This window comes from Lissotriton vulgaris, chromosome 5 (genome assembly GCF_964263255.1).
Source record: "Lissotriton vulgaris chromosome 5, aLisVul1.2, whole genome shotgun sequence".
Taxonomy (NCBI): domain Eukaryota; kingdom Metazoa; phylum Chordata; class Amphibia; order Caudata; family Salamandridae; genus Lissotriton; species Lissotriton vulgaris.
In genome coordinates, this window is record NC_141693.1 from 1,963,327,947 (window position 1) to 1,963,355,005 (window position 27,059).

Here is a 27,059-nt window from a genome sequence, read left to right on the forward strand (position 1 = left end):
TGCTGTTTTCGGCGGTGGCGAACAAATCTACGTCTGGAGTTCCCCACCTTGCGAAGACTTCTCCTAGTACTTCGTCGTTTATGACCCATTCGTGGTTTTCCTGAAGCAGTCTGCTCAGTGCGTCTGCCTGAACATTCTGCACACCTGGTAGATGGGTAGCCATTATCGTCAGTCCTCTGGCCAGGAGCCAGTGCCAGATCGTCTGCGCCTCCTGTGACAGAGTGCGCGATCTCGAGCCCCCCTGCTTGTTGAGGTAATACATCGTGGTGGTATTGTCCGTCTGTACAAGCAGAGAGTTGGTCTGGAAGGACGGAAGAAAGGCCTTCAGCGCCAAGTGAACAGCCCTGAGTTCCAGGAAATTGATGTGATACGTGGCCTCCATCGGTGACCACGTGCCTTGAATCTGTAGAGTCCCGGAGTGCGCTCCCCATCCCAGAAGAGACGCATCCGTCACGACAGTCTGCGTGGGAATGTCCTTGTGAAAGGGAACCCCCATGAGGAGATTCTCCGCCGAACACCACCACTTCAGAGACTGAAGAGCATGCAGCGACAGGCGAATCTTGTCGTCCCAAGATCCTTTCCTCTGATCCCACTGGTCCTCCAAGCACTCCTGCAGCGGTCTCATGTGCAGCCGTGCGTGTGGTGTCAGGAAGATACAAGAGGCCATCGATCCCAGTAGAGAAGACACCGTCCTCACTGTTGTAGATGGAGTCGTCATAAGAGCCTGAGCCTTCCGAAGGAGAGATAATCGTCGCTCTTCCGAAGGAGACACGCTTACTGACAGCGTATTGATGGAGGCTCCCAAGTACTGTATGCATTGGACCGGAGTCGGGACAGACTTGGCCATGTTGATGTGCAGCCCCAGCTTGTTCAAGAGAACGCACGTCTTCTGGAAGTGTGCTCGCGCTTCCGAGAAGGAGGATGCCTTGATCAACCAATCGTCCAAGTACGGGTAGACGAACACCTTGTTCTTCCTCAGGTGCGCTGCTACCACCGCCATGCACTTCGAGAACGTCCTCGGCGCAGACTTCAGTCCGAATGGGAGTACTGTGTATTGATAGTGATTGGTGCCGACTTGGAACCGCAGGAACTTCCTGTGTTTGCGTGCAATGGGCACATGGAAGTAAGCATCCTGTAGGTCTATGGCGCATAGCCAGTCTCCCTGTTGCAACTGAGGGTAAATCTGATGCAACGACAGCATGCAAAACTTTTCTCTGCGAATCCATTTGTTTGCCTGTCGCAAATCCAGAATGGGCCTGAACTCGTTCTTGTCCTTCTTGCGAACCAGAAAGAACCGGGAGTACAGACCTCTTCCTCTCTGAGACTGAGGTACGTCTTCTATCGCCCTTTTCCTTAACAGGACATCCGCTTCCGCCTGAAGCTCGCGCAGTTGAAACTGCGAGCTGACCGGGGGAATCGCTGGAGGAGGGCTGGTGAACCGAAGACTGTATCCATTGCAAACAATATTCAGCACCCACTTGTCCTGAGTAATTGTTCTCCACTCTGCCAGAAAAAGTTGGATGCTTCCCCCTACCGGAGTGGGTAACGGATCCGGGGGAAGTAAGTACCTAGGGCCTAGACCCAGCCTGGCCCTTGGGCGCCGGAGCCGACTGCTGGCCTCCCCTGCCCTTCTGCCGCTTCTGGAACGGCTTACGGAACTGCTGTTGCTGTTGCGAGTGCCCCGAAGCCTGTCCTCGTCCACGGCCTTGTCCGCCGAACCGCCGTTGGAAGGGGCGGTACTGCTTCTTGGTCTCTTTGGGCTTCTCCAGGCCCACAGCCGTCAGCGTTTCGGCCTCCGCCTTCATGCGGGCCATTTCATCATCCGCATGCTTCCCGAAGAGGGTCTCACCGGAGAACGGCAGATTGGCCACCCTCTGCTGTGCGTCCGGTTTCAGGGACGTAAGCCGGAGCCATGCGTGACGCCGTTGGTTGATTCCGTGGCAAAAGCCGTGAGCCGCCAACAGGGAAGAGTCCGCCGCCGCGCTGATTATCTGGTTGGCCACCAGCATCCCCTCACTCAGGACTTCCATGAAGTCTTCACGCTGCTCCCGAGGCAAATGCTCCGCAAAGCGCTCGAGGGAGTCCCAGAGGGCGCGGTCGTATCGGCCCAACAGAGCCGTGGCACTCGCCGCTTTCATGGAGGTAGCGGAAGTACCACAGACCTTTCTCCCCGCCGAATCCATCCACCTTGACTCCTTGTCCGGGGGAACCGTGGAGGACGGAGTGGTGGCATGCTGCTTGCGGGCCGCCGTGACGATGACAGAGTCAGGTGGAGGCTCCGCTCTCAAAAAAGCCGGATCCGAGTCGGGAGCCCGGTACTTCTTTAGTAATCTTGATGGAGCCGCCCTCGTCACCGCCGGGGTGAGGAACAGAGCCATAGCCGGTTCTTCCAGGCCCGGCACCAGAGGCAGGAGAGGACGAGACATGTGCTTTTGATGAAGAGTCTCGAAAATGACTGACGTCTTCGGAGTCGGCACCGTCAGGGATATGCCTAGCTTCGCAGCGCCCCTCAACAGGATGTCCTGAAACGCCACCAGGTCATCTATCGGGGACACTCTGGTGTCCGGCGACCCCGATAGGGTAGGTGAATAATCCCTGGTCCCAGAGGACCTCGTGTGTGAGCGAGATTCACGCCTCCTATGGCGGTGTCTCGATCTCGTGGATGATCTGCGCCGCGATCTCTCCTTCCTCCCAGAGCGAGAGCGGGACCTGCCAGCTCGTGGGCGCTCCTTAGGTTTACGTGGTGGGGTCCTCCTCGGTTCCTCACGGGGTTTCGTCGCTTCCTCCCGGGGTTTTGGTTTTGGAGTCCCCTTAGGAGGAACAGGTAGGGACGGCAGGGAAGTGGACCTCGGCGGAGGAACCTTCGGCTGCGGGGCGGGCCCATGAGGGGGGACCGGAGGTGGAAGAGGATCTCCTGAAAGCAGTGGCGGTTTGGGTGGAGGGTCCTCCTTAGGAACAGGGGGAGGAGTCGGAGTCCTGGGCCGAGATGGCGTGTACACTTCCGAGTACACCGAACCCGGTGATCCTTTAGGCGAAGGACGTGGAGAGCCATCCCCATCAGCTGGCGACCGCTTCCTCTTGCGTCCCCCACTGGAAGCAGCGTGACTCCTGGGACTAGAGTCCCCTCTGCGCCGTTTTGGAGAGGGTGACCGACTCCTCGGCGCTGACCGCTGCCTGCTGGATGCAGAGCGACGCTTCTCCGGCGTCGAACGACACTTCCTGGACTCCGGCGTCGATCGCCGTCTCCTCGGCGTCGACCCTCGTCTCCTCGGCGTCGACCGTCGACTCCTCGACGTCGAACTCCTCTTCCGCGACCTCTCGCGTCGCCCTCTCGACGTCGAGCGTCCCCTCGACGACGAACGCCGCCGTCGTCTTGATGTTCCCGACGTCGAGGAGCCCCTCGACGTCGATCGGCGGTTGCGCCTCGACGGCGATCGACGGTGTCGCCTCGACGGCGATCGACGGTGTCGCCTCGACGGCGAGCGTCGATGCCGCCTCGGCGGCGAGCGCCGATGCACGTCACTCCGCCTTCGGCGTCGGTAGGAAGATCTCGACGTCGACGAAGACGATGACGTCGACGGAGGCTTCGACGTCGGCTTCTCCTTCGCCGTCGAGCCGTCACGACCCGGAGCCCCGGGGAGAAGGGGAGCACGCCGTCGTCATCCCTCTCGACGTCGTCGTCGATGCCATCGACGTCGACGGAGAATGGGATCGTTTGCTGGACTTCCTGCCCCCGTGGAGCCCCCCAGGGGCCTCAGCAGAGGCAGAGGGAACCTTCCCAGGCCGCCCAGACCCACCTGCAGCCCGCAGACGCCTATCCTCCAGGCCAGCCAGCCTGATCTTCAATCTGTCCCTCAGGGTCCGAGCAGAAAGCTGCTGGCAGATGACACACTCCTCAGGGACATGATCTTCTGGAAGGCACACGATGCAGACATCATGGGGGTCGCCCTTGGCCTTCTTCCTCTCACATGCTGGGCACTTAACAAAAAGGCCAGGCATTTTGGAGCCCCAAAACGCCTAAAACAGCACAAAAGAAAGAGAAGAGAACACCAAGAATCAAACTGTAACACTTTTAGAATTCAAAAGTGCAAAAACAATTCCAATAAACCCTTGAAAAAGGGAGAGCTCAATGCCAGGGTCCTGTAAGCAGGAGCCGAAAAAAAGAACTGAAGTAAGAGGGACCTGCTATGCATTCTGGGATACTGGGAGAAGTTCTGGAAAGTTCTCTTAAAGGAACAGTATCCTATTTAAGCCACATAATGGCAGCCTATGGGGCTTGTCTGTCCCTACCTTCCTCTCTATCATTCCAGAGTCTTTGACTGGGGGAGGCAAGTTTCTCTATGGTAGAAACTGCAGGCTGTTTTGTGTGTGGTGTTTTTTTGGTGGAAATTCTAGTTGAAGTACTGGACAGTGTAGCCTGTGGATATAGGCTGCATTATTTGTCTTTAAATTCTCTCTTAAGTGTCTTTGCAGTTTCTGCATTATTTTGACAACTTAAGAGATTATTTTTGATTGCCGGGGTCCACGCACATGGGCGGGACTATTCACTAGATTATGACTATACACAGAGATCCCCTACTACAGAACATGCAAAGTGCACACGACGGTTTGGCCGGACCGAGAGGGCTTGCCAACCAGTCATGCGCACTTTGGAGCGGGCAAACCACTTCTTCCATGCTTCTCAGTCATCGGAGAAGCCCCGCCTTGCCCGCACAGCTGCCGGCAGCAGGAAAAAATAAAAGGATAATAACCAAGTTAGTATCATTTTATTTTTCCTGTCTGTCACTGCTGCAAAGCAGTGGGGCAACACTCCTCCTGTCTGCGTCGGAAGGGACGGGTGCAGTGCCTATATAGGCCCCACCCCGGCACGCTGACATAAGTTTCTTTTCTGACTATTTCTGCTCTAGAAACATGGAGCAAAGTCAGACTGAGTGACCATGGTGCAAAATCTAACAAGATGTTAGGGGATAGAGCCCATTTTGCAGAACAGGGAGGATAGGCGGGTCAGTGAGGAATCTGCAGTTAGATCGAGTCTCTACCCGGAAAAGCATTACTGAAGGTAAGCAACTCGTTGTTCTGATAGAGACTTCCAACTGCAGATTCCTCACCTTAGAGTGGATCCCCAAGCAGCCAAGTCATGTAGGACTGAACGGGTAAAGTGCCCGTTCCAAGGAACCAGACTGTCCTCGCAGTGAATGTGTGGAACGATGCCTATATAGCAGCTTGGCATACGTTCAGGACAGGTACCCCACGTGCCAACACAGTAGTTGTGGACCTTGGCCCAGGTGGAATGCACTGGCAAGCCCTCAGGAGGGTGTTTTTTATTTAATGTGTAGCAGAGTACAACTGATGGAGAGATGGTGTGTTTCTGCACTCGTTTGCTCTTTTTCGCTCCACTTTACTCAATGAAGATCTGATTGTCCACCCAATGTTCTTTTGCACAATCAATGTAGACAGACAGAGCTCACTTAGTGTTTGGGTGGTGGAGCCTCTCCTCCTCTTTAGGAGGATGAGTGGATGTGAAAAGTGTTGGCAACAGGATGTTCTGGTCGACATGAAAGGAAGGGACCACCTTTGGCAGAAAAGAGGAATGTGACTCAAGAACCAGTTTGTCTGGTTAAAAGCTGGTGTACGGAGGGTTAACTGACAAAGCTTGATGCTCGGGGACCCTCCAGGCCAATGTATCTGCCAACATTAAAGCTGTCTTTAGAGTTACGAATATGAGCGGACAACTATGCAGCGGCTCGAATGGTGAGCTCATGAAAAATATGACTAAATTAAGGTCTTATTGGGGCACAATGAAAGGGGTAGGCTGGAACAAATGTTACAAGCCCTCAAGAAAAGGAGTCATAGGTGTCTTACGCAGTATGGGCTGATCCGGTAACCGCAAAAAAAGCAGAGAAGGCTGAAATGTAACCATTAATGGTGTCCAGGGCAAGGGCTTGCCTGGTTAAAGGCAAAGCAAACACTAAAACCTATGACAAGCGGGGTGAAAGTGGGTTCACTTGACGGGAACAACACAGCCCAAATTTGTCCCAAAGGTAGGTGTATACAGTCTTTGTTGAGGGATACCTGGCTGCCAAGATGACATCACAGATTTTGGGAGGCAAAAAAAAAGCATTAAATTGTCGCCGCTCAATCTGGTCACGCATGAAGGTGGAGTGGGCGTAGGTTTGGGTGCAGAATCCTGTCTTTGCCACTGTGACAAAAAGGTCCTCCAGAAAAGACAACCTGATTGGAGGGCAGATGTTCATACTCGGGATACCAGACTCTTCTTGCCCAGCCCAGAGAGGATAACTTGGCTCTAGTGAGTCCTGATCTTCTTGAGAACTCAGGGAAAGAACACGATCAGTGCAACAAAGTCTACAGGAGTCCCCAGTTCCATTCTAAGTGAAAAGAATCTCCGTGCAAGAGCCGCTTTGGAAACACCAACATGCAGAAGAGCAGACATTGCGTTTTCTCTGCATTGACCCATAGATCGAGCCAAGGATCCTCCCGTTCTTGGAAGAGACCCTTTGCCTCATCCTAGTATAACTTTCATTCATGTTCCCCAAGACATCTGCAGCTTAGTCTGTTCGCCCTGGTGTTCAGAGATCCGACCAGGTGCTGTACAACTAAGAAGATATGCTGTCACTTCAGATGAGGGGGTCTGCCGCTGGTCCAATCGCCCTTCGTTAGCCACCACTGAAGATCTTTTGAAGTCTGATCTGAAATCTGGGCCAGGTTGGACAGATTCCCCTGATGGTGCATCCACTGGGATTGCAGATCCCACTGCACAGTCTGCATGTACCATCAGGAGTGCTTCACCAGCATGATGCAGGAGGCCATCAAACACAGCAGCCCCAGAATCAGTCACACCGAAATCCAGGAAAGAGGTTGATACATCAGGATCACAGCCCAAATCTCCTGGAGTTTCTGCTCCGGAGAGTAGGCATCTCCGGAATAACTCAGCTGAAAGACAGCATATGAGAAGGAGTCAGGTTTGACTTTGGCATGTTAACAGTAAACCCCAGCAGGAGGTCCGCCATAGTCAAGAGGTGATTGACGACTGCTTAGGGAGGGCCCATACTCAGCAACCAGTCGTCGAGGTAGGGAAAGATTGGTCCCCCGTCTGATGGGGAGCTGCAACTTCCAGGAGGCACTTGTGAGGCCAAAGGGGAGCAAAGCAAACCGGACATGCTTGTGGTCTTCCATGAACCGCAAAGAATGCACGTGGGCTTGCAGAACAGAGATGTGAAAATAAGCGGCCTATAAGCCCAAAGCTACCATCTGGTCCATTTCTTTGGGAAGGCGTTTAGGGGGCGAAGTTCTAGAATGGGGTGAATGTCTCTGTCCTTGTCAATACCAAAAATTAGTGGGAATAGCAACATCGTCCAACATCTGGCACCAACACCTCTTAATGTCTCCTTCGACCAACAGAGCCTGTACATCCTGACGGTGAAGAAATTGTCCTCCATCAGCCGTTCTGGAGATGGTGGCAAAGCCAGAGGGGCTTCCTCGAAGGAAAGACCATAACCCCTCGGCATAATTTGTAGCAGACACTTTTCAGAGGTGAAATGGGCCCATTAGGGAAGGTGGTGACTGCTGCTGCCTAGCAGGATGTTCATGCTGGGTGGAGGGCTCCCTAACGGGGCTTGGAGGCTTGTGGCAGGGGTGGGGTATTAGACAGCACGCGAGGTCTAGCTCCCATGCCCTATGTTGGATCTGCGACTCCGATCACGAAAGGCCTGGGAAGCCTGCTGGGCAGGTGGATAGGGCTGGTATTACGGATGCCCGTAGAGGCCATGGCCATGACCCCAAAAGGGGGGAAAGGACTGATGCTGTGGAGGGGAAGCTAGAGAAAGGCTCAGGGATCTGGCGGTGACCCGGCTTTCATGGAACCGCTCAAGAGCCGTTTCACCTTTATCACCAAAAAGGCGGCAGCCACTTCAGAGCATGTCGATCGAGGAAACTTGGACATGCCCTAAAAAACCCAGTGGATTGCATAGAGCCCATAGCCCTGCCTAGAGAGTTCGTAATGTCCAGTTTGCACCAGATGATGAACTTGGCTGTGTCCTGATCTTCCAACAATGCTTGGTTCAGGATAACTCAGCTCTCTTCAGGGAGCATGGGCCGAAGCAGTGCAGCCGAAACCCATAGACATGGGCATATCAGCCCAAGAGGAATGCAGTATTCACTGAATGCAAGGTCAAGCTGGAGGAAGAGAAGATTCTATTTCTAAAAGTGTCGGGCCTCTTGGATTACCGATCCAATGGGGTAGAACAGAAGGTGTTTTGGTTGACCTTGGCTGTTGAAGCCTGGAGAACCAGGCTCTCAGGGGAGGGATGCTGGGAGGAGAGGGATGCGGAGAGGAATGCTTGGTGTCCTAAGGCGGGAGGATGGTGACAGGCCATTACGAGGTGCACAGGAGCCCATGTGCAAGATTTCACTCAGGCTCCCAAGTTGAATGTCAGTGAGGGCCTCATTAAAGGGGAGCAATAGCTTGGCAGAGTTTGCCCCTGGGTGAAGCACCGTTGGGTAGCACAGAGTAGGGCCTCAAAGCCAGTCATTTGGATGGAGAAACCGAAGAATGCTTTTATTCTTGTGTTTTTTCTCTTTTTTATTACTTACTTGACTTCAAAAAGGACGGTTTGGAGTGGATTAAGACTGTGCGCAGAAACAACTCCGAAAGCAGCCAGAGACGTTTTAAGGCAAGGGTATAGTGGGCTCTGGCCCAGGGCCCCAGCCTTTCAGGAGGCCCGCTGTTAGAGCCAGCTCTGTTCTGCAGAGTGTTGCTCTGCTGACCTTGAATAATTCTTAAACAGACTGTTTTAAATATCATTTTCCTTTAATTTTAATGTGGGTGAAGGGTTAACGTCTATTATACACATTTTACAGAGAAATATTGTGTTTATGTTTAATGCAACATCCATAAAAAAGTTTAATTTTATCATAACAGGACCCGGAATATGGGCAATGAGAAGTTGTCACAAAGATTATGTGCAGTAATATTAATGGGCTGCTGTGTTACAATATTGAAAACAGTATCCCTAAATATTAGAAGTGTAGATGCCGGTAGGCTCCTACTACCTGTGCTCTACCCACTACTGTCTATTAGCATTTAGTCACTTGAATGTTTTTAATGTTTTATCGTTTTAAATGCCCTATCATTGCTCTACTACGTGTTGCAGGGAGCAATAGCTTTTAAATTCCCTGGAACAGACAAAATCCAATGGTTTGCTCACATTAGACAGGAGAGCAAGAGGCTGGAGTTCTGGGATCTTTGGAGTGAGCCTGAGGTAGCGTGTATGAAGGTGTCCCGAACAGACTTGGTGAAACTCCATCGTAACCAACATCTGGAGGATGTTATCATCAACTCTGCGCTGGGATCCATAACTTTAGTCTTTTTGACTCACAAAGATGAGTATAAACTTGAGCCTTTTTTGGATGAGATTGTCCCCAGCCAAGCAAGGAAACTCTACGTCCAATTCAGTCATGGCTACCAAATCACTAGAATGTCCAGCAGAGTGGAGCAATGGAGGAGTCTGTGCCCCATGTTTTCTTTTCTTGTCCATCTTATAAGAATATTAGACATCGATGGCTTATTCCGGGTGAGTAGTGCGCTATACAAATGACATGATTGATTGATTGAATTATGTAGAAATTTGGGGCTTAAGCAATACCATCAGGCACTCGGGATTTTAAAATGTGACACTTCCCAACCAGTTGTATTTTCTGTTCCTTGTTACTTACATGCCATGTGGAGAAGGCGCTGATTATTTATCAAGAGCTAGTCCTGTGTCCAATGTTTTGCCTAGTCCTGTCCGCTGTGAAATAGCTCTGTCCTGATCATGTAATAATTTAACTTGTATATATCCTTTTTATCTTTTTTAACTTCCTTTTTAGTTTCTATGAAATGTAATATGTGTCTTTTTTTCTATTGATGGAGTTATGCATACCTGCCACAATGCTTTTTATTGAGTGTTTCATGTATTTTTGCATCTTTTAAGGTCTTTGACCGAAATAAAGATTACTTGACTGACTGGCTTTTAAATGTTGACTCTGTGGTTGTTACTGTTTTTATTCACTTTTGGCTTGCTGAGGTTTGGCTCCACTATTTGACCCGGTCTACTTAGTCGGTAGTGCACCTTTGCGTGTTGCAGAGTGCAGCGGGTTTTGTTCTGCCCCAGCTCCCCGTTCGCTGGCAAATTTGCTGTCCTCGCATTGTGTTGCAGACATTTTTTAGTTCGCCGGGCTGGAAATTTGCAGGCGTCATCTTGGGGCAGCGGTCTAGTTTTTTCAGCTCGACCTCTCGATCATCTATTTAATGGTACCCTTCTGGCAGGTGTGCGCAGAGGGTGCGCCACCTGCGCGCTTAAGGCAAGCACGTCTACGCCTGTCCGCACCTGGACCGCAGCCAGCACCGCCATGCTGCACCTTTCGTCCCAGCAGCCAGATTAGTCTGGTCCAGGGAGCAGCTTTTAAGTATGACTACAATAAGGTGTCTTATGTCTCCTTGCATTGACCTAGATACCAGCGTGGACTGCCAGGACTGCCAGGATAAGTCAGGTCAAAAGCTTCACTGTAATAGCTGTACCGTTGCTGTACCATTTTTTTGAGCTACAAAGAGGGGTCGAAAAACAGTTGTACCCCACTCCTCCAAAGTTACCCTCAGTATATCATGTGGCCACAAGCATTGAACTTAAGGCCTGCCTGATAAATTGTAGATCTCTAGGTAAACATTCTGATGAAGTCTGGCTAGCATTGAAGACCAGCACTTGGGACCTTATGTTTTTAACTGAAATGTGGTTAGAAGATAGTTCCAATCCTGATATTTTCCTGGCGATACAAGGTGGTTTACACGTTCTCACTTCTAATCGAGTGGGCAACAAAGTGGGGGGTGGGCTTGCTGTGATTTTGAGAGATGACTGGAAAATCTTGAGCAAGAGAATACATGGCTTTGGGATGATTGAGTCCCTGTCTTTTTGCATTAAAACTTCCCCTGCATTATCCATAGCAGGGTTGCTGGTCTATAGACCCCCGGTAACTCTCACCAGCCACTTGCTTGAGCTGTGTGGTACTATTGCAGACCTGGCTCTGAGGCATCCCAATTGTATTTATCCTCATAGACTTCAATGTCCAAATGGACAAAATAACTGTCCTTTGGCCTCTCAGTTGGCAGTCACTCTTAAGGGCATGAATCTTGCTCGGAAGGTGTGCACCCCCCAACCCCCATAAATCCAGAAACATGTTGGATCTTAGTTTTACGAATGACCCCACTTTGAAAGTGGAGGCTCTGCTTCCTCTTACTTGGTCTGACCATTGGTTAGTTCCTTTTAGGTGGACCAGCACTACATGGTTAAATAAAGCTAGACCCTTGTATGAAGAAAGGAGAGATTGGAGAAAGATCTCCCCTGGGACTATGTTCCTGTGTTACAGTCAAACCCTCTTGAGCTGCCGGGTGACCCCTGCAGGTATGCATGGCCCTTCAATTCCTGGATCACATCTGCCTTGGACAGAGTAGCACCAATTAAGACTTGTGGCCAGGAGGAAACCGTCTGCCCCCTGGTTTACTTCTGATCTTCGGGTAGAGAAAAGCTCATGTAAAAAGCTGGAGCGTGCATGACGTAAAGCCTACGACCCTGAGGCAAAATCTGCCTACAGAACAGTTGTAAAAAAGAATTCACAAGCTAAAACATAACGTCATCAGAGACTTTATGGCCAGCCAAATTAAGTCCTCCAACAACTCACTTAAAGTAGTCTTTAAGATAGTCCAAAACTTTATCACAACTACGGTTTTGGACAGCACTATCAGTCGCTCAGTTCCCCTTTGTGAGGACCTATCTCTTTTTTTTCCAAGAGAAAGTGCAATCCATCTACTCCGCTTTATCCTTAGCTGGGTCTCCTATCATTCCAAAACCCCCTCTTGACCTACCTAGGTTGTGGTCCTAGTTCAGCCCGTTTAGCCCTGCTGCATCCCTGGCAAAATTGAACAAGTGCAGATCAGGTTCACCTTGTGATCTTTGCCCAGCCATGTTAATTAGATTGCTGGCTGATGGGTTCAATTGGCAACTGAACACTATTTGGAACTGTTCCCTGATGACGGGCATCTACACTTCCATCTAGAAAGCGGTCTACATCTTGCCCATCCTGAAAAAAGCAGATGCCGATTCTATGAAGCTCAAGAACTTTAGGCCTATCTCCCTCCTGCCTGTTCCAGCCAAAATACACGCACACAAAGCACTTTACGAACTTGGACCCGAATGCCTCAATACACGACTGTCCTTCTACACCCCCTCCCGTCAGCTACGATCCTCCAACCAAGCCCTTGCCACTGTACCTCGCATCAACAAAACCACCATGGGAGGTAGATCCTTCTCCTACCTGGCAGCTAAAACCTGGAACTCACTTCCCACCCACCTTCGCCTTACTCAGAACCACCTAGCATTCAGAAACCAACTTAAAACTTGGATATTCGACAAGTAATTCCCCACCCTTCCTCTAGCGCCTTGAGACCCTATGGGTATGTAGCGCGCTATATAAATCTCTTGACTTGACTTGACTTGAAGGAAGTGCAGAAGCAATTATCTAACTTCCTTCAGTCTAATAACTGTTTGCATGGCTCCCAATCAGGCTTCGGATCGGGATATAGTACAGAGACTGCCCTTCCTGGAGTGACAGAAACTGTAAGAGAAGCCCTAGACCAGGGTAGCTCAGCCATGCTAGTGCTGTTGGATCTTTCCGCAGCATTTGACAAAATCTCCCCAAATTTTACTAGAGAGACTTGAGCACCTGGGACTGTTGGGTACTGTGCTGGCCTGGTTCTGCTCGTTCTTAGTAGGCCAGTTGCAGCCAGTATTTTTTTTTTTCGCCCCCATATTTTCGCACCTATATCTCGTGTTTGGGATGCCCCAGGGCTCTGCCCTGAGCCCCACTCTGTTCAACGTGTATCTGGCCCCTCTGGCTTCTCTCGCCGAACAATGGGGAGTGAAAGCTGTGTCCTAAGCCGATGACACTCAGCTGCTGTTCACTTTCAAAGAGCACACAGAGGCAGCATTCGACAATTTTAAGAACTGTCTGGTCAATATCTCGACCTGGATGACGGATTGTTGCCTCAAATTAAATACTGACAGAATGGAGGCGTTGTTTTTTAATCAACCTTCTCCTCCGTCTCCTGATCTCTGCTGGCCTTCGGAGCAGAACCCTCCACCTACTCCAGTCAATGCAGCTAGGAATCTCGGTTTCAAATTCGATATGCTCCTCTCTTGTAAATTCCAGATCTGCCAAGTCTCTTCGGAAATTCTGGATTTTAAAAGCCTTGCAGAAATGTTTGCATTTTCTTCCAATGGATTGTCGGAAGACTGTAGTCCATACCATGGTTACATCGAGGTCGGACTATGCTAATATCTTGTACCTGGCTCTTCCTGCCTATCTGATTCAAAGACTACAGGTTATTCAGACTGCGGCAGCTAGACTCATTAGAAATGTGCCATTTCATCATCACATCTCCCCCCACCTGTGGGGCCTTCATTGGCTGAATGTCCAAAAGAGGAAAGTGTTCAAGGCACTCACCATCGCCTATAGAGCATCCAGGGAAAGGGGCCCGGTATACCTGAGACAGAGACTTCGGAAATACAACCAAGCGAGGACCTTGAGATCCAATCTTCAGCAACTTCTCAGGATCCTGCGCTTCCCTAAAACCAGGATTGGTGGTAGAGCTTTCCCATGGATAAACTGCATCTTTGTGGAACTCCATGCCTGGCCATCTTTGTAAGGCAGACACTAAACATGCATTTCGGAAGGCGCTGAAAACCTGGCTATTCGCCTGTTCCTAGTCTGTAGTCCTTTTTCCCCACCTCCTACTCTGCAGGATCCGTCTTGGCGCTGGGACACCTCAGTTGGAGGTAGCCGTGTGCTTTACAAGTGCTGTTTGATTTAGAATTTGGACCAGTGTACCTGTGCACTGTTAGTGACATTGCCTAAGAGGGCATGAAAGAGGTGAAATTGGATCATTAATTCAAAGCTGTTGCGGACAGGGGCCCCCAAAATATGTTGGGCCCAGGGACCCCAAAATCCTTAAGATGTCCCTGAAAGCAGCCCAGAGATATCCCTCAGAAGTGGGATCGATGCAGAGTTTTCTTCTGCTATGCCGCCAGGAGTTCCATCACCGGCTTGCACATCGCCTTGGGGTGCATTGACTTCCACTCGGCACAGGCATAGGGCTTGTGGCCCGACCCGAGGCACCAGAGACAGACCAAATGGAGATCAGACACAGACATCTGCCTGTGACATTCCGCACAAGCCATAAAACCTGTAGGTTTGTAATGGGAAATGTATCTAGCACACTGGGACAGTCACAATAAATAAATAAATAAATAAAAATGAACAGAAAGATTAAAAAAGACAGTCAAAAAAGAACTGAGGTAACTCTCCAGATCCATGCTGTTGATGCAGAAAGAAAAGAACTGATCTCAGCGCGCCAGGATGACACCTTCTAAGACACTGCACAGGTCACTTCTAACCTGGAGGAGCCGATCGAGGCCACCTACCGGCGCACAGATGTACTGCTGAAGATTTTCCAGATCCGCTATGACCCCTGAGGAATATTCTAAGGTGAGGAATTTACAGTTAGAAGAAAGTCTCTATCAGAAATCAGGATTAAATTGAAAGGAGACACACAGAGCAAATACAGAAAACAAAACAGAAATATGTAAATACAAGGAGGAAACAGTGATTGACTGGCACGTGGTACTTTCAGGGGAAGAGGCGTGCATTCCCTCAATGGCGCAGGTCTCCATCACTCACCCACTGTTCTCAAGAACTCTGAAAGATTCTGATCCTGCTTGGCACTTGTGAGGATGCATTGAGGGTTAACTTCTTCAATGGCTGTTTAGAGAGGAAAAATAACATGTTGAACAAGCAGAGTCTATTTACACAGGAATGCAAAGAGCCTTTCCAGCTCTGTCCTCCACCGAACCAATGACACAAACATCTTCATGCAGTTAGACCGTGCCATTTTGTCACAGACAATGGGCTTCTCCTCTCAGAGGCATGGACACTTATACAACTGTTGGAACTGGTTAAAAGTTAGCATGTGCATGCCTGACGGCGCACCTAGCCCTGCACGGGACCTGAGCATCTCTAGTTTTTACAACTGTATGCTAGTAGTTCATTTAAAAGTTTCAACTATTGACTTGACCAGCACTGGAAGAGGAGGACTGATTGGACAAGGAAATGTTCAATATATAAGGACGGAAATGTCTTTTAAGACTAGAGCTCAATAATGGGCATTTACAATAATTTAAAAAACAGCAGAATGCCTCTGTGCAAGTGTGGGATCGCAGAACACATTCTTTAAATATACACAAGTTTTGAACATAAATTAAACATGAAAAGATGTCAATAGAAAGCAACATGTTCAGCCTCTTTTTTCTCTTAAGATTAACAAATGTAACCTATTCACTCAAAATAAAGTACATATGACTGTGCGCAACATTCCCAAGCCAAGGTCTAAACTGAACATATATTGGGGTAATGGTGCTCCAGTGTACAGGGTGTAGCATGAAAACTTGAAAGAAAACTGAAAGTGCCCCGTTTATAATTATGTAAGTTTACCTGTCCCTTCCACATCAGCTGACAAGCAGCTTGTCAGACCTCTTAAAACTCTATGAGGATAAATTCAGAAAAAGACTTCTGATAATGCATAACTAGAATTACTTCACCATGACTGATGGGTTTCTCTCCTATTTTAAAACGGATAGAATAGAACAGCAAGCTTAGCCCAAATTGGAGAAAAGGAAGATCAGTGGTATAGTGAGGAATATCATTAAAAAAAAAAAGATTTATCAGGACCGGAGGCGAGGATTATGCTTTCTTGCTTTGCTTCAACTTAACCGCAACCATGTGAAAACTATTAAACAAACTACACATCCCATGAACACTTGGGATAAAAACAAGTTCCTCAGATCAACCAATCATGATCACAAATGTCCATTTTATTGTTCTCTGTCTCTGCAGTCACTTCCTTCACTGCTTCTCGCAGCCTTCAGTTACGCATTGAGCCTGTGAAACACATTCTTTGATTCATTCTGATTTAAGTGCCTTATTTACTGAATGCTGCTTTGCGCCTGGTTATAACTGTCGCTTGCTTTGCAGGTGTTTTTTGTGGAAGAGTGACAGCTTCTATGCGGCTAAACTGATCGCCTCGTGGAGGTGCAGCGAAGCTGTGCGGCATGATCATCCTATCGCTAGAGTCCCCCGCATGCCTCTCTGGAGGCTCCGTTCTTGAGCACTTTGGGGCAGATGTACAAGCCCCTTTCAACACCTCTGCGCTGCGGTGACATATCTAGGGAGATGCCTCGGGGTGTGAAGCCCTGCGTCACATTATACCTGCGTCAGGTATAATGTATGCAGGGTTGGCATTCCCACGTAGGAAAGCTTGTAAAAGTGACACAGTGAAATCTACAAGATTTCACTGAGTCACTTCTAGGACGCCACTTGAGTCACTTCTAGGACACCACTGCATCAAAACCTTATGCCTGCTTGAAGAAGGTGTAAGGAGTGATGCAGTGTAGGGGAATAGGCCTCACAATGCATTGCTGGAGTTGCGTTGTGCTAGCAACACGACTCCAGTAATGCGTGACGTTTGCCCCATCAGATGCGTCAGAATTTCTGACGCATATGTCTATCCTTGCGCCATGGTGAGACGTCTTATAAGAACAATTGTTACTTACCTGTAAACAGGTGGTTCTCCAGTATTGGTGTCTTTCATAGATTCACATGCTTGAATATTCCTCGTCGTCGGAGTGGGAGTCCCACGGTAAATAAAATAGCAATAATATACTAAATATATATATATATATACATACATACATATATATACATATATACCCATATATAATCAGAAGAAAAAACCTGAAATATGTAAAAGAAGAGGCATAGATTGCCTACCCAAAATTCTACATAGGAATGCATGGGAATGGAAAAGACCTAATGCAGCCTATCCCTGTCATTATGTTGGTCCAAACTGCAGCCAATCAGGCGACAGCAGCCCTCTAGAACCTTCTCCTCAGAGCTCAACACCTCAGATTTTCGTAGCACAGAGTGACCCAAAAGAGTCTATGAGGAGAAGAAAGCCTCTGAGGGGAGGAGGGAGGGTCGCATGTGAATCTATGAAAAGACACCAATACTGGAGAACCACCTGTTTACAGGTAAGTAACAATTGTTCTTTTCCAGTATTGGGGTGTCTTTCATAGATTCACATGCTTGAATATAGAATAGTTAGCAGTCAGTACTAAAAGACAAAGTTTCCATAGATACAATGCATAACAAAAGACTGAAAAAATGTATGTGTATAGAACACATGCAATATAAAAATATATATACAGTCATAAATCATATGGAAACTAATAGGAGGAGGGTAGAACAGAGGCTCACCTTATTGAAAAAGATTACGAAGCACAGCTTGTCCTACTGCGGTATCCCCTTCATTCATGGCACCCAGACAGTAGTGTTTCATGAACGTGTGCCTGCTGGACCACGTAGCTGCTCTGCAAATCTGATGCAACGGGACACCGGCAAAAAGTGCAGTAGAGGACGCCAAGGATCTGGTGGAATGGGCCCTTACTGCAGCCTGCAAAGGTTTGCCTGCTTTGTGATGGCAGAAATCAATAGCCGAAGACACCCAGCAGGCTATTGTAAGGTTTGGTGACTGGACGTCCCCTTTGAGAGCGGCCATAGGCTAAGAAAAGTTGATCCAATTTTCGGAACTGGGCTGTTTTGCTGATGTAGAACTTCAAGCACCGCCTAATGTCTAAGGAATGCAAGCGTTGTTCCGCAGGAGACTGCGGGTTAGCAAAGAAAGACCTCAGAATAACAGGCTCATTGATATGGAAATCTGAAGGTACTTTAGGAAGAAAAGTAGGGTTAGTGCGTAGCAGCACACAATCCGGCTTAAACTGAAGAAAAGGTGGTTTGATCGTGCATGCATGAATGTCACTCACTCGACACGAACACGTCAAAGCAAGAAGAAGCGCAACCTTCCAGGTGAGGTACTCGAGGTCCGCTCTATGTATTGGTTCAAATGGTGCATTCATTAATTGTGCTAAGACAATGTTGAGGCGCCACGCAGGAGGAGGACGCCGAACTGGTGGAAATTTACGAAAGAGTTCCTTGAAAAATTGGCGTATTATCCTAGAGGAACACAGGGAGGCGGAGCCATCGTGGCGGAAGCGTGAAATTGCCGCCAGAAAAACTCTTAAAGTAGCATGAGACAATCCTGACTGAGCTAGTTGAAAAAAGAAAGGGAGGAGCTCAGCGGGCGTTGCACGCAAGGGATGCACACCGGCCTCAGCACACCAATGGCAGAAGCGTTTCCATTTTAACTTGTAAGTCTTTATAGTTGATGGAGCTCTGGCCTGAGCAAGGATGTCTCGACACTCTTGAGGAATGGCTAGATGTGCAAATTCACAGTGCTCAGGTTCCAGGCTGATAAGCTCAGAGAAGAGGGGTTCGGATGGTAGACTAGGCCCCTGTCCATGGAAAGAAGGTCCATCCGAGGATGAAGAGGGATGGGCTCGCATTGAGACAGAAGGAGCAGCTCCTAGAACCACGCCTGCCGTGGCCACCTGGGAGCAATGAGAAGGATGTGGCAGGGTTCTCTCCGTATCTTCCAAAGCACTCGCAGCACCAGAGGGATTGGAGGAAAGGCGTAAGCAAACAGATTCGACCAATTCATCAAAAGGGCATTACCCTGTGACCCTTTGTGGGGATGCCAACTTGCGTAAGCTGGGCATTTGCGGTTCTCTGGAGTTGCAAAGAGGTCCAGCGCTGGGCGACCCCAGCGACGAAAAATCATGTCGAGTGTCGGTTGATGTAGTTCCCACTCGTGGGTTGATGATCGGGATCTGCTTAGGGAATCCGCCAGGAGGTTGGACAGCCCCGGGAGATGAACTGCAGTGATTTTGATTTGATGATTGAGTGACCAGTCCCAAATAGCCTGTGCCAGGCGGGATAGCACCGGAGACTTCGTTCCGCCCTGCTTGTTTATGTAGTGCATGCAGGTTGTGTTGTCTGTCTATATGAGGACAGACTCTCCTTGCAGCACGGGTTGAAACGATTTCAGGGCTAGAAAAATAGCCATGAGCTCCAATTTGTTGATGTGCCAGGCTTTCTGGTGTAGAGTCCATTTCCCTTTGATGGGCAGGTCTTGGAGGTGAGCCCCCACAACCCTCCAGAGATGCGTCCGTAGTTAGCGTCAGATCTGGGGTGTTTGACAGGAATGACATTCCTGCTGCAAGATGCAGTGGCTGTGGCTGTGCCCACCATTTGAGCGCTGTTCTCATGCGAGTCGTGACACAAATCTGATCGTTGAAGGAACCGGTGACTTGACGCCACTGTCCATGCAGTTCTTCTTGAATGGGACGTGCACGTAGTCTGCAATGAGGGATGAGAGCCATGCACGAAGAAACCATACCTAGAAAGGACTTCAACAGTTAAACTAAAATGCACCGTTTTGACAGTAGGCGTAGAATCCTCTGTTGACGTTCCAGGGAGACAAAAGCCTTTGTCAGCGTGGTCTCCAGTGTTCCCCCTAGGAAATCCTTGCAAGTTGCCGGATGCAATTTGGATTTTTCCAGGTTGATGGACAGACCCAAGGAACGAAATACCCTCTGACAAATGGAGGTATGGTGCAACAGTTGTGAGCGGGACTGCGACTTCAGGAGGCAGTCGTCGAGTAGGCGTCTCAGAGGTCGATGGTTGCCATTAAATCTCCGACCGAGAGCAAACGCAAGATTTCTGCAAGCATTAGCATACAGAAGGATTGATCCTTGAGATATTGATTGAGCGCTCTCAAGTTCAATATGGGTCTCCATTCTCCGTTCTTCTTCAATCAAGAATTTTTGTTTGAACTTCCTGCCGAAAAGAAGTCAAGCGCAGCCAACCTTGCCGACGTAAGACGGCCGCTCCAGCGAGTTGCCGAAAACCAATGCAGGCCCAAACTTGACGGTCATAGCGACCCAAAATGGCCATAGCATTAGCCACTCGCACAGTCGTAGAAGACATTGAGGAAAACCTGCGATCTATTGCATCAAGGCGTCGGCCCTCACGGTCTGGAGGAGCAGTGATATAGATGCTGGATTTCGCGATCCTCTCTGAGCTGCCTGCGTAACGACAGAATCAGGCTTAGGCTGGCCCATAAGGCATGCCGGAGATCCCACCGGCGCCTTATATTTCTTCTCTAATCTTGGTAATTGTGCTGGTAAAGAGTTTGGAGTCTTCATGAGTTTTACCCCTTCAGCCTAGATGAAATCTATAATTGGGACAGTGTGAATCTGTTTAAACGGTTGGTTCTTAAAGTCATACAGGAAGCAATCTTCCACTCTCTGGACTCGTGGTAACTTGAAACGTTGCGCCGCCCTGTCCATCAATTGATGGAACTTGTAATATCCACCGGAGGAGAATCCCCTGGCGTCACCTGAGATGGAGATGGTGTCTGTGCATGATAGTCATCCCACTCCGCCATCTGATCATCATCACCATCCACATCCGAAACTTCTCCATCCTCACGCTCTGGAGGGTTCTGATCGTCATCATCAGGATAAAGAGTTGCATGAACCTGAACTGATGAGCTTCTATGAACGGTAACAGGCGGTGTTGGTTGCGAAGGAGCGGTTGACGGCTCTGTAATCGGGTTCAAAACCGATGGGACAGTAGACACTTGTGGTGATGGCGGGAAACGCCGATTATAATCATCCAACATGCTTTGGAGGCTTGAAATCATTGACAAAGGCAACATCGCAGCTGGCATTTGAGACTGAACTTCATGATGCTGGCGATACTGCTCCTCTTCATCATTACTGAAGTCTTGGCACTTTATATTCAAGTCTGAAGGACTTTGAGCCTGGCCGTCAGGCTCCTGATCCGAGTCCGTAGCAAACAAAGGAGAGGGTGGAAGAGTCATTCCCCCTTCTGTAAAAGTTGAAAAGTGGTCCGATTTGCTGGAAGACAGCGGCAACAAAGGCAGTGAGGCAAATGAAGAAGTTGTCATTGAAACTGCATCTTGCGACCTTGTCGACAGCAATCCATCCGTCGACGGAGCCATCTGAGTCATCGACGATGCGATGGATTTCGTGGTCTTCTTGGAGAAAGCCGTCATCGAAATCGTCGATGAGAACATCGTCGAAGGGGACGTCAGCAGTGGAGCCGTCAACGGAACCTTCATTGACGTAGCTGTCGACGGAACTTTCAGTTTTAACTTTTTCGTCGACGGAGCAGTCGTCGACGGGATAGCCGTCGACGGGACAGAAGAAGACGACACACTCATCGACGGGACAGCCGTCGACGGAACACTCGTCGTCGAAATCAACATCTTCAAGCCTTTCGTCGACGACGATCGGTCTGTCGACGACGGAGGTTTCTTCGTCGACGAGGACGAAATTGGGATAATTGATGACACAGTCTTGGAACTGAGAATAACCCTCATCGACGACGATGACGTCGACGCAGGGGCTGACGAGGATCCAGAAGCAAGCGTCGTCGTGACCGTCATCGTCGGCTTTGATCCAGAGATAGCCATTCACGTCGACGGAACTGTAGCCACCGTCGTCGACGGAAAATCAGTTTTCTTCACAGAGAAACTGGAAGTAGAAGCAGAAGGAGCCTGAGAGCCATGTCTCGTGGGCCCAGAAGTGGTAGGATGTGGTGAAGACACCGCAGGGGTTAAGGAGAGAGACATCCTCTTCTTTTTAAAAAATGGGGAAGGCACCTCCTGCACACTACCACGCTTAGAAGCTGCTTTTGAATGGCCGGAAATGAGACTTTCAGCATCAGAAAGTACATTGTCTTTATCCTTTAGCCTCTGAAGCCAGAGTAGTAAACAGCCTCCTCTATCTTTTAAAGTCTTTGTGGAGAAAGTTCTACAGAACTTACAGCTTCCCACCTCATGGTCAGGGTAAAGACAGTAAATACACTTATTGTGTGTGTCATCATGAAAAAGTCTTAACTTTCCACAGGATGAACAGGCTCTGAAAAGAGACTTCTTATTAGTAGACATTGTAGAGAACAGTAAAAAACCTGAAGAGAAGAGAAAACTGAGCAGAGCTCAGGGAGAGCCCTTACACACGACGTGCGGTAGAAAATCTGAGGTGTTGAGCTCTGAGGAGAAGGGTCTAGAGGGCTGCTGTCGCCTGATTGGCTGCAGTTTGGACCAACATAATAACAGGGATAGGCTGCATTAGGTCTTTTCCATTCCCATGCATTCCTATGTAGAATTTTGGGTAGGCAATCTATGCCTCTTTTACATATTTCAGGTTTTTTCTTCTGATTATATATGGGTATATATATATATATATATATATATATATATATATATATATATATATATATATATATATATATATATAGTATATTATTGCTATTTTATTTACTGTGGGACTCCCACTCCAACGACAGGGAATATTCAAGCATGTGACTCTATGAAAGACACCCCAATACTGGAGAAATGAGGCGCATCCATGGTGGTGCAAGAGTCTCTCAGGTGGCACAGGGAAAGTGATGCCTTCTTGTCTGTTGATCTGATTGCATTCGTGGCATAATAATTCGATCAGCACCGGCTGAGTTCTGCTACGAGGCCTGGAGTGCGGCGCCTCTTGAACAGAGATCTGTACTAGCTACACAGCAGCTTGCCTGCACATTTGTGCCATTTTTAACGCCCGATTTGGGGTCTATATTAGAGGTCAATGACCTAGTGTTAGTCAGTGCTTCACGTGCTAGTGCATAGCCCTCTACAGAGGATTGGGACACTGCACCCAGGCCCTATTGGACAAATACCTTTCAATACCATGCTCAAATAGGTTTGTTGGGGGAAAAGTCACCTACCTATACATTCTGTTGCCCTATTAAATAAAAAAGGACGGTTAGTGTCCCCACTTATAATGGTGCCTGTCAAAGCCCCTCAATCTGTCTGATTTCACCAGCTAATAGTGCCCTGATATGCAGGCGATTCACAAACCCACTGATGAGTTCTTTGGCGCAATGGATGCCTCCATTCAATGGGCAGTCTCGGAGGCCATGACACTGCTGGAGCAAAAGTTGCTTCATATGGCAGCACAGGGCCTGCAACCCCTCGAACCAACGACAGAACCTTCAGGGTCATCCACCATTCAGCCTTTGGGTAGACTTGAGACACCCCAGTCTTCTGGCAGGAAGCATGCAGGCAAATATTTAGATGCATTTGATGGTCTGAAACATGCTTTCCTGGAACCCCCTGAAACACTCTCCAGCTCCCATCCCTGCACCCTGACTTGAGACCAATGCCATCCCCTTCTCTGATGGGGGTATGGAGCCACAAAGTGGATTGAGCCTTGGTGTCTTAATCCCACATAGAAACACTGGAAGAAGGCCACAGCCAGGCTGGATTCTGATATGCTCAACCCCAATGACCTTCTACACCCCTCTTCCTCTGAGTGGGTTCCCGCTTATAAAGTCACCACGTTTGTTGCAGAGAGATTGAGATAACCTTTTGAAAAGGAAGTATGCAACTGCCTTAAGGCAGAATATCCCTGGAGGGTAAGGTATCTCTCACTCCTGAGATTGAACCGTATGGCAACTTTGCTCGCCAAGTACATACGCGATCCCAAAAAGGGGACTGCCAGGTCAAATTGCTGAATATTGCATCACCGCTCACCAGGATACTTGACATCTGGACAGATGCAAAGACCAACGATGCCCCAATATCCTCAGAGATCCTCTCAGAATGGGCAGAGAGGGTGATAATATTTCTTGGCAATGACAACTGTGCCTGATTCTCAGAAATGAGGTGGTCCCTCCTGTTAAAAATTGATCCTAAGCTCAGGGATCTAGCTACCTCAGAAGCTCGTCCAGTGGCGCAGCGTGGCTTGTTTGGGCAACCTTTCATTAAGGAACTCAGCAAATTTGTCTCTAATTTTAATTCACTGGACAGGGCATAGTCATCCATAAAAATATATTTAACCCCTGGGTTTTCATCGGGGCCGGCCGTGGGAGGGGACGCTTGGCCGGCCTGTGGGCAGCAAGAATCCTCTTTCCAGGGTCAAGCCTCTAGAAGAGGACACTATCAGTACTAGACTTAGGCATTTCAACCCTACATGAGGATAGCCTCGACATCGAGGCGCCATTGGAGTGTCCAGAGGCAGACACCAGCAAAGTACTCCCCACGGTGAGTGTGTCCCCATTTTCCAACATTAGACCAAGGGGCAGGTTGGCAGATTTTGTCCACAACTGGGAAGCCTCGACCTCCGACGCATGGGTCCAACAGAGTAGGGCAAGCCTCCTTGAGGAATCTGTTTGGGTAGTCTATAGCCTACTCAGACTTGTTGATGAGATTACTGTCTTATCATTCCTTCGCCCGCAGGGAAGAGGAGAGGCTCGCTATTCTATTCTAATGCTTAGGACTATTGATGAGGATCCCCTGGAAGAGAAGGATTAGGTACTTACATGTAATCCTAGTTCTCTTCCAGGGGTATCCTCATCAAAGTCATAAGCAACACTCCCGCCTCCCCGGGTAAAGGAAACTCTTTAATAAGGAGATAGTGTTAACCTATTTGTTACTGGGTTTGTTTTCAGTCTCCGAAAAGAACAACTGACCTAACTGTCACCCCTGAGGCATGATGGGATACAGGGGGTCAGGGGTGCCTTAAAGGCACAGTGTCAGTTTATTGCTATGCAGCTACAGGTTAGCTTTTCAGTCTTTTTAGACTGTGTGTTTGCAATGCAGCCTGGGAGTTTTCTATGCTTCCAGTGAGTTATGAGAATTTCTACTGCTTTCTGAGCATTAAAACAGTTTCTAAACAATCTTTGGTGTTGTTTCTCATGTTTCTAATGCTTATTATTCATGTATGGTGGAAATTCTTCACAGCATATTTCAGCTCTGATGTTATTTGGCTGCTATTGCATGTTATATATATATATATATATATATATACATATATATATATACATATATATATATATATATGTAGGGCACATATAATATATTGTTTCCGGAGTCCCACGCAATGGCGGAAATATTCTAATGCTTAAGACTATTGATGAGGATCCCCTGGAAGAGAATGATGTGTACATGTATTTAATATAAGAAACAGTGTAGGGCAGTTTTGGTTATATTGTACTAAGATAACTAGGAAGTTGTCCTGGTTTCTCTAATTTGGGATCTAGGGGATTGTGTCTCAAGCCCTTTGAACATTGTTTCCATTTTGATAACTACTCTCAGGGACGTTAAAGACTAGTGCAGGCATCTATGCTTCGATCCCCAATTTCCTTGTGACAGAGATCTACTGGTAGTTGACTCTTATGGAGGCATGGAATGGCCGCACCATTTTTGGTTTCCAACTGGATCTGGTAATCAAGTCTGATGCCAGTGGCGTGGCAGGGGAGCATGATGTATGGAATTCTCCACATGAAGAAAATGGTCAGAACACAAAAGTTCCCTTCATATCAATTATCCGAAAGTCCTGGCCAATTTGTTCACAGTTAAATGTTGGATGAAGGAACAGATCCAATGAAATGTCCTCTTCAAAATAGACAGTGTTGCATCGGACAGCTACATCAACCACCTCGGAGGGGCGAGATCTAAACTCTTATTGGACCTGGCCAGGAGCTTTTTGGAGTACTGTTTAGAGAACCAAATCTCAGTCGCAGCAGAACATCTCCTGGGCTCAGACAATCAAGTGGTGGATCGGCAATCACAATATCTTCAGGATCTCAGTATCTGGAAACTTGATCCTTCTGTTTACGGGGCAACGACATCCAGATGGGGTCCCTTCTCAGTGGATCTGTTTGAGTACAGACTAGACCATCAGGTGGCCAGATACTTCCGCTGGAGGCCGGACCCCTGGGAACAAGCGAAAAATGCCCTCCAACAACAATGTGACACAGAAAAAGGATATGTATTCCTACCATTATTGAAGAGAATGCGTCTCTCTGCCCAAGATCGGCAACAACAGTTGAGTGTGGTGTGGTGGTTCTGAACTTTCTTGGGATTTCCATGCATCCAACCCTATTCCCAGCTCTTACTGGATCCCTCAGGAATTCCCCACCATCTGGTTCTGGAGGGTTTGCAGCAGCTTATGGCGTGGAGAATTACGAGGGACGATGGCCTGTCTCAGGGCTTTTGCTCCAAGCTGCAGACCTCCTCTCCAAGGCGTGGGCAAGTAACATAGTTAAAAGATATTGATCAGCTTGGTCCAGATGGTTGGGTTGACATTTGGATCCCGTGGGGATAAACTCTGCCCAGATCCAGAATTTTCTGGCTTCTCTCGCATTAGAAGACACGGCTTACAGGACGATGTATACTTTCCGATCAGCGATTTCAGCAGAGCAATGTCCAATCAATGAACATCCTGTGGGGGGGAACATCCTCTCACCAGGAAACTTCTAAGGGGCGTGAGATTATGTTTACCCCCAGAGCAACATTACTCAGTCTAATGGGACGTGAATGTAATGCTGAATCTACTCCTCTCTGGACAAGCAACCAGTATCGGTCTCGGAAACCGCTGGCTTCTCTCTTATGCCTCATGTGGTGCAAACGAATGTCTGTTGTCACGGCATTACACGTCACAGCACGAGTGTTCAACACAGAAGCGATCACTTTCCACATTTCAAGGAGAACAAAGACCAACTTCAAAATAGTCTCTTATACGGCTTTCCCAGATTCCCTGAAGCTATGTGTGGTGAAGTGCATTAAGTCATATGATTCCGTGATGGAGGAATTCCGCCCCCAGGGGTAGAACAACTCCTCATTGCCTTTAGGAAACAACACTGGGCGGTGTCTTCTCCCACCATCACAAGATGGGTCAAATGCGGCGTATTGGTCATCAGATTCTGTCTTCAAGAACATTTACTTTAAACCATTGCATTACATGGCTTCTACAGTGACAGATAAGCTTAACACTAGCATAAATCTATGTCAGGAACCGGAGGCTAGGATAAGGCTGTTCTTTCTTCGTTTATTTCTGACAGCAGTCATTTTAAAACCAACAATAAATCAACAAAGACTTCATTTCCCATGAAGCTTAAAGAAAACATCAAGGTTCAGAACAGAG

General features: G+C 48.4%; 1 protein-coding gene across 1 annotated transcript in view; it reads right to left on the minus strand.

Annotated features, from left to right (window-relative positions):
* The window catches only part of MSH5 (mutS homolog 5), a 1,348,607-nt gene that overhangs the window by 1,174,950 nt on the left and 146,598 nt on the right, over positions 1-27,059 (minus strand). Inside the window, exon 4 of the mRNA XM_086920580.1 lies at positions 14,785-14,865. Within this exon, the coding sequence (XP_086776706.1) occupies positions 14,785-14,865 (81 nt within the window). The remainder of the gene's footprint in view (positions 1-14,784; positions 14,866-27,059) is intronic.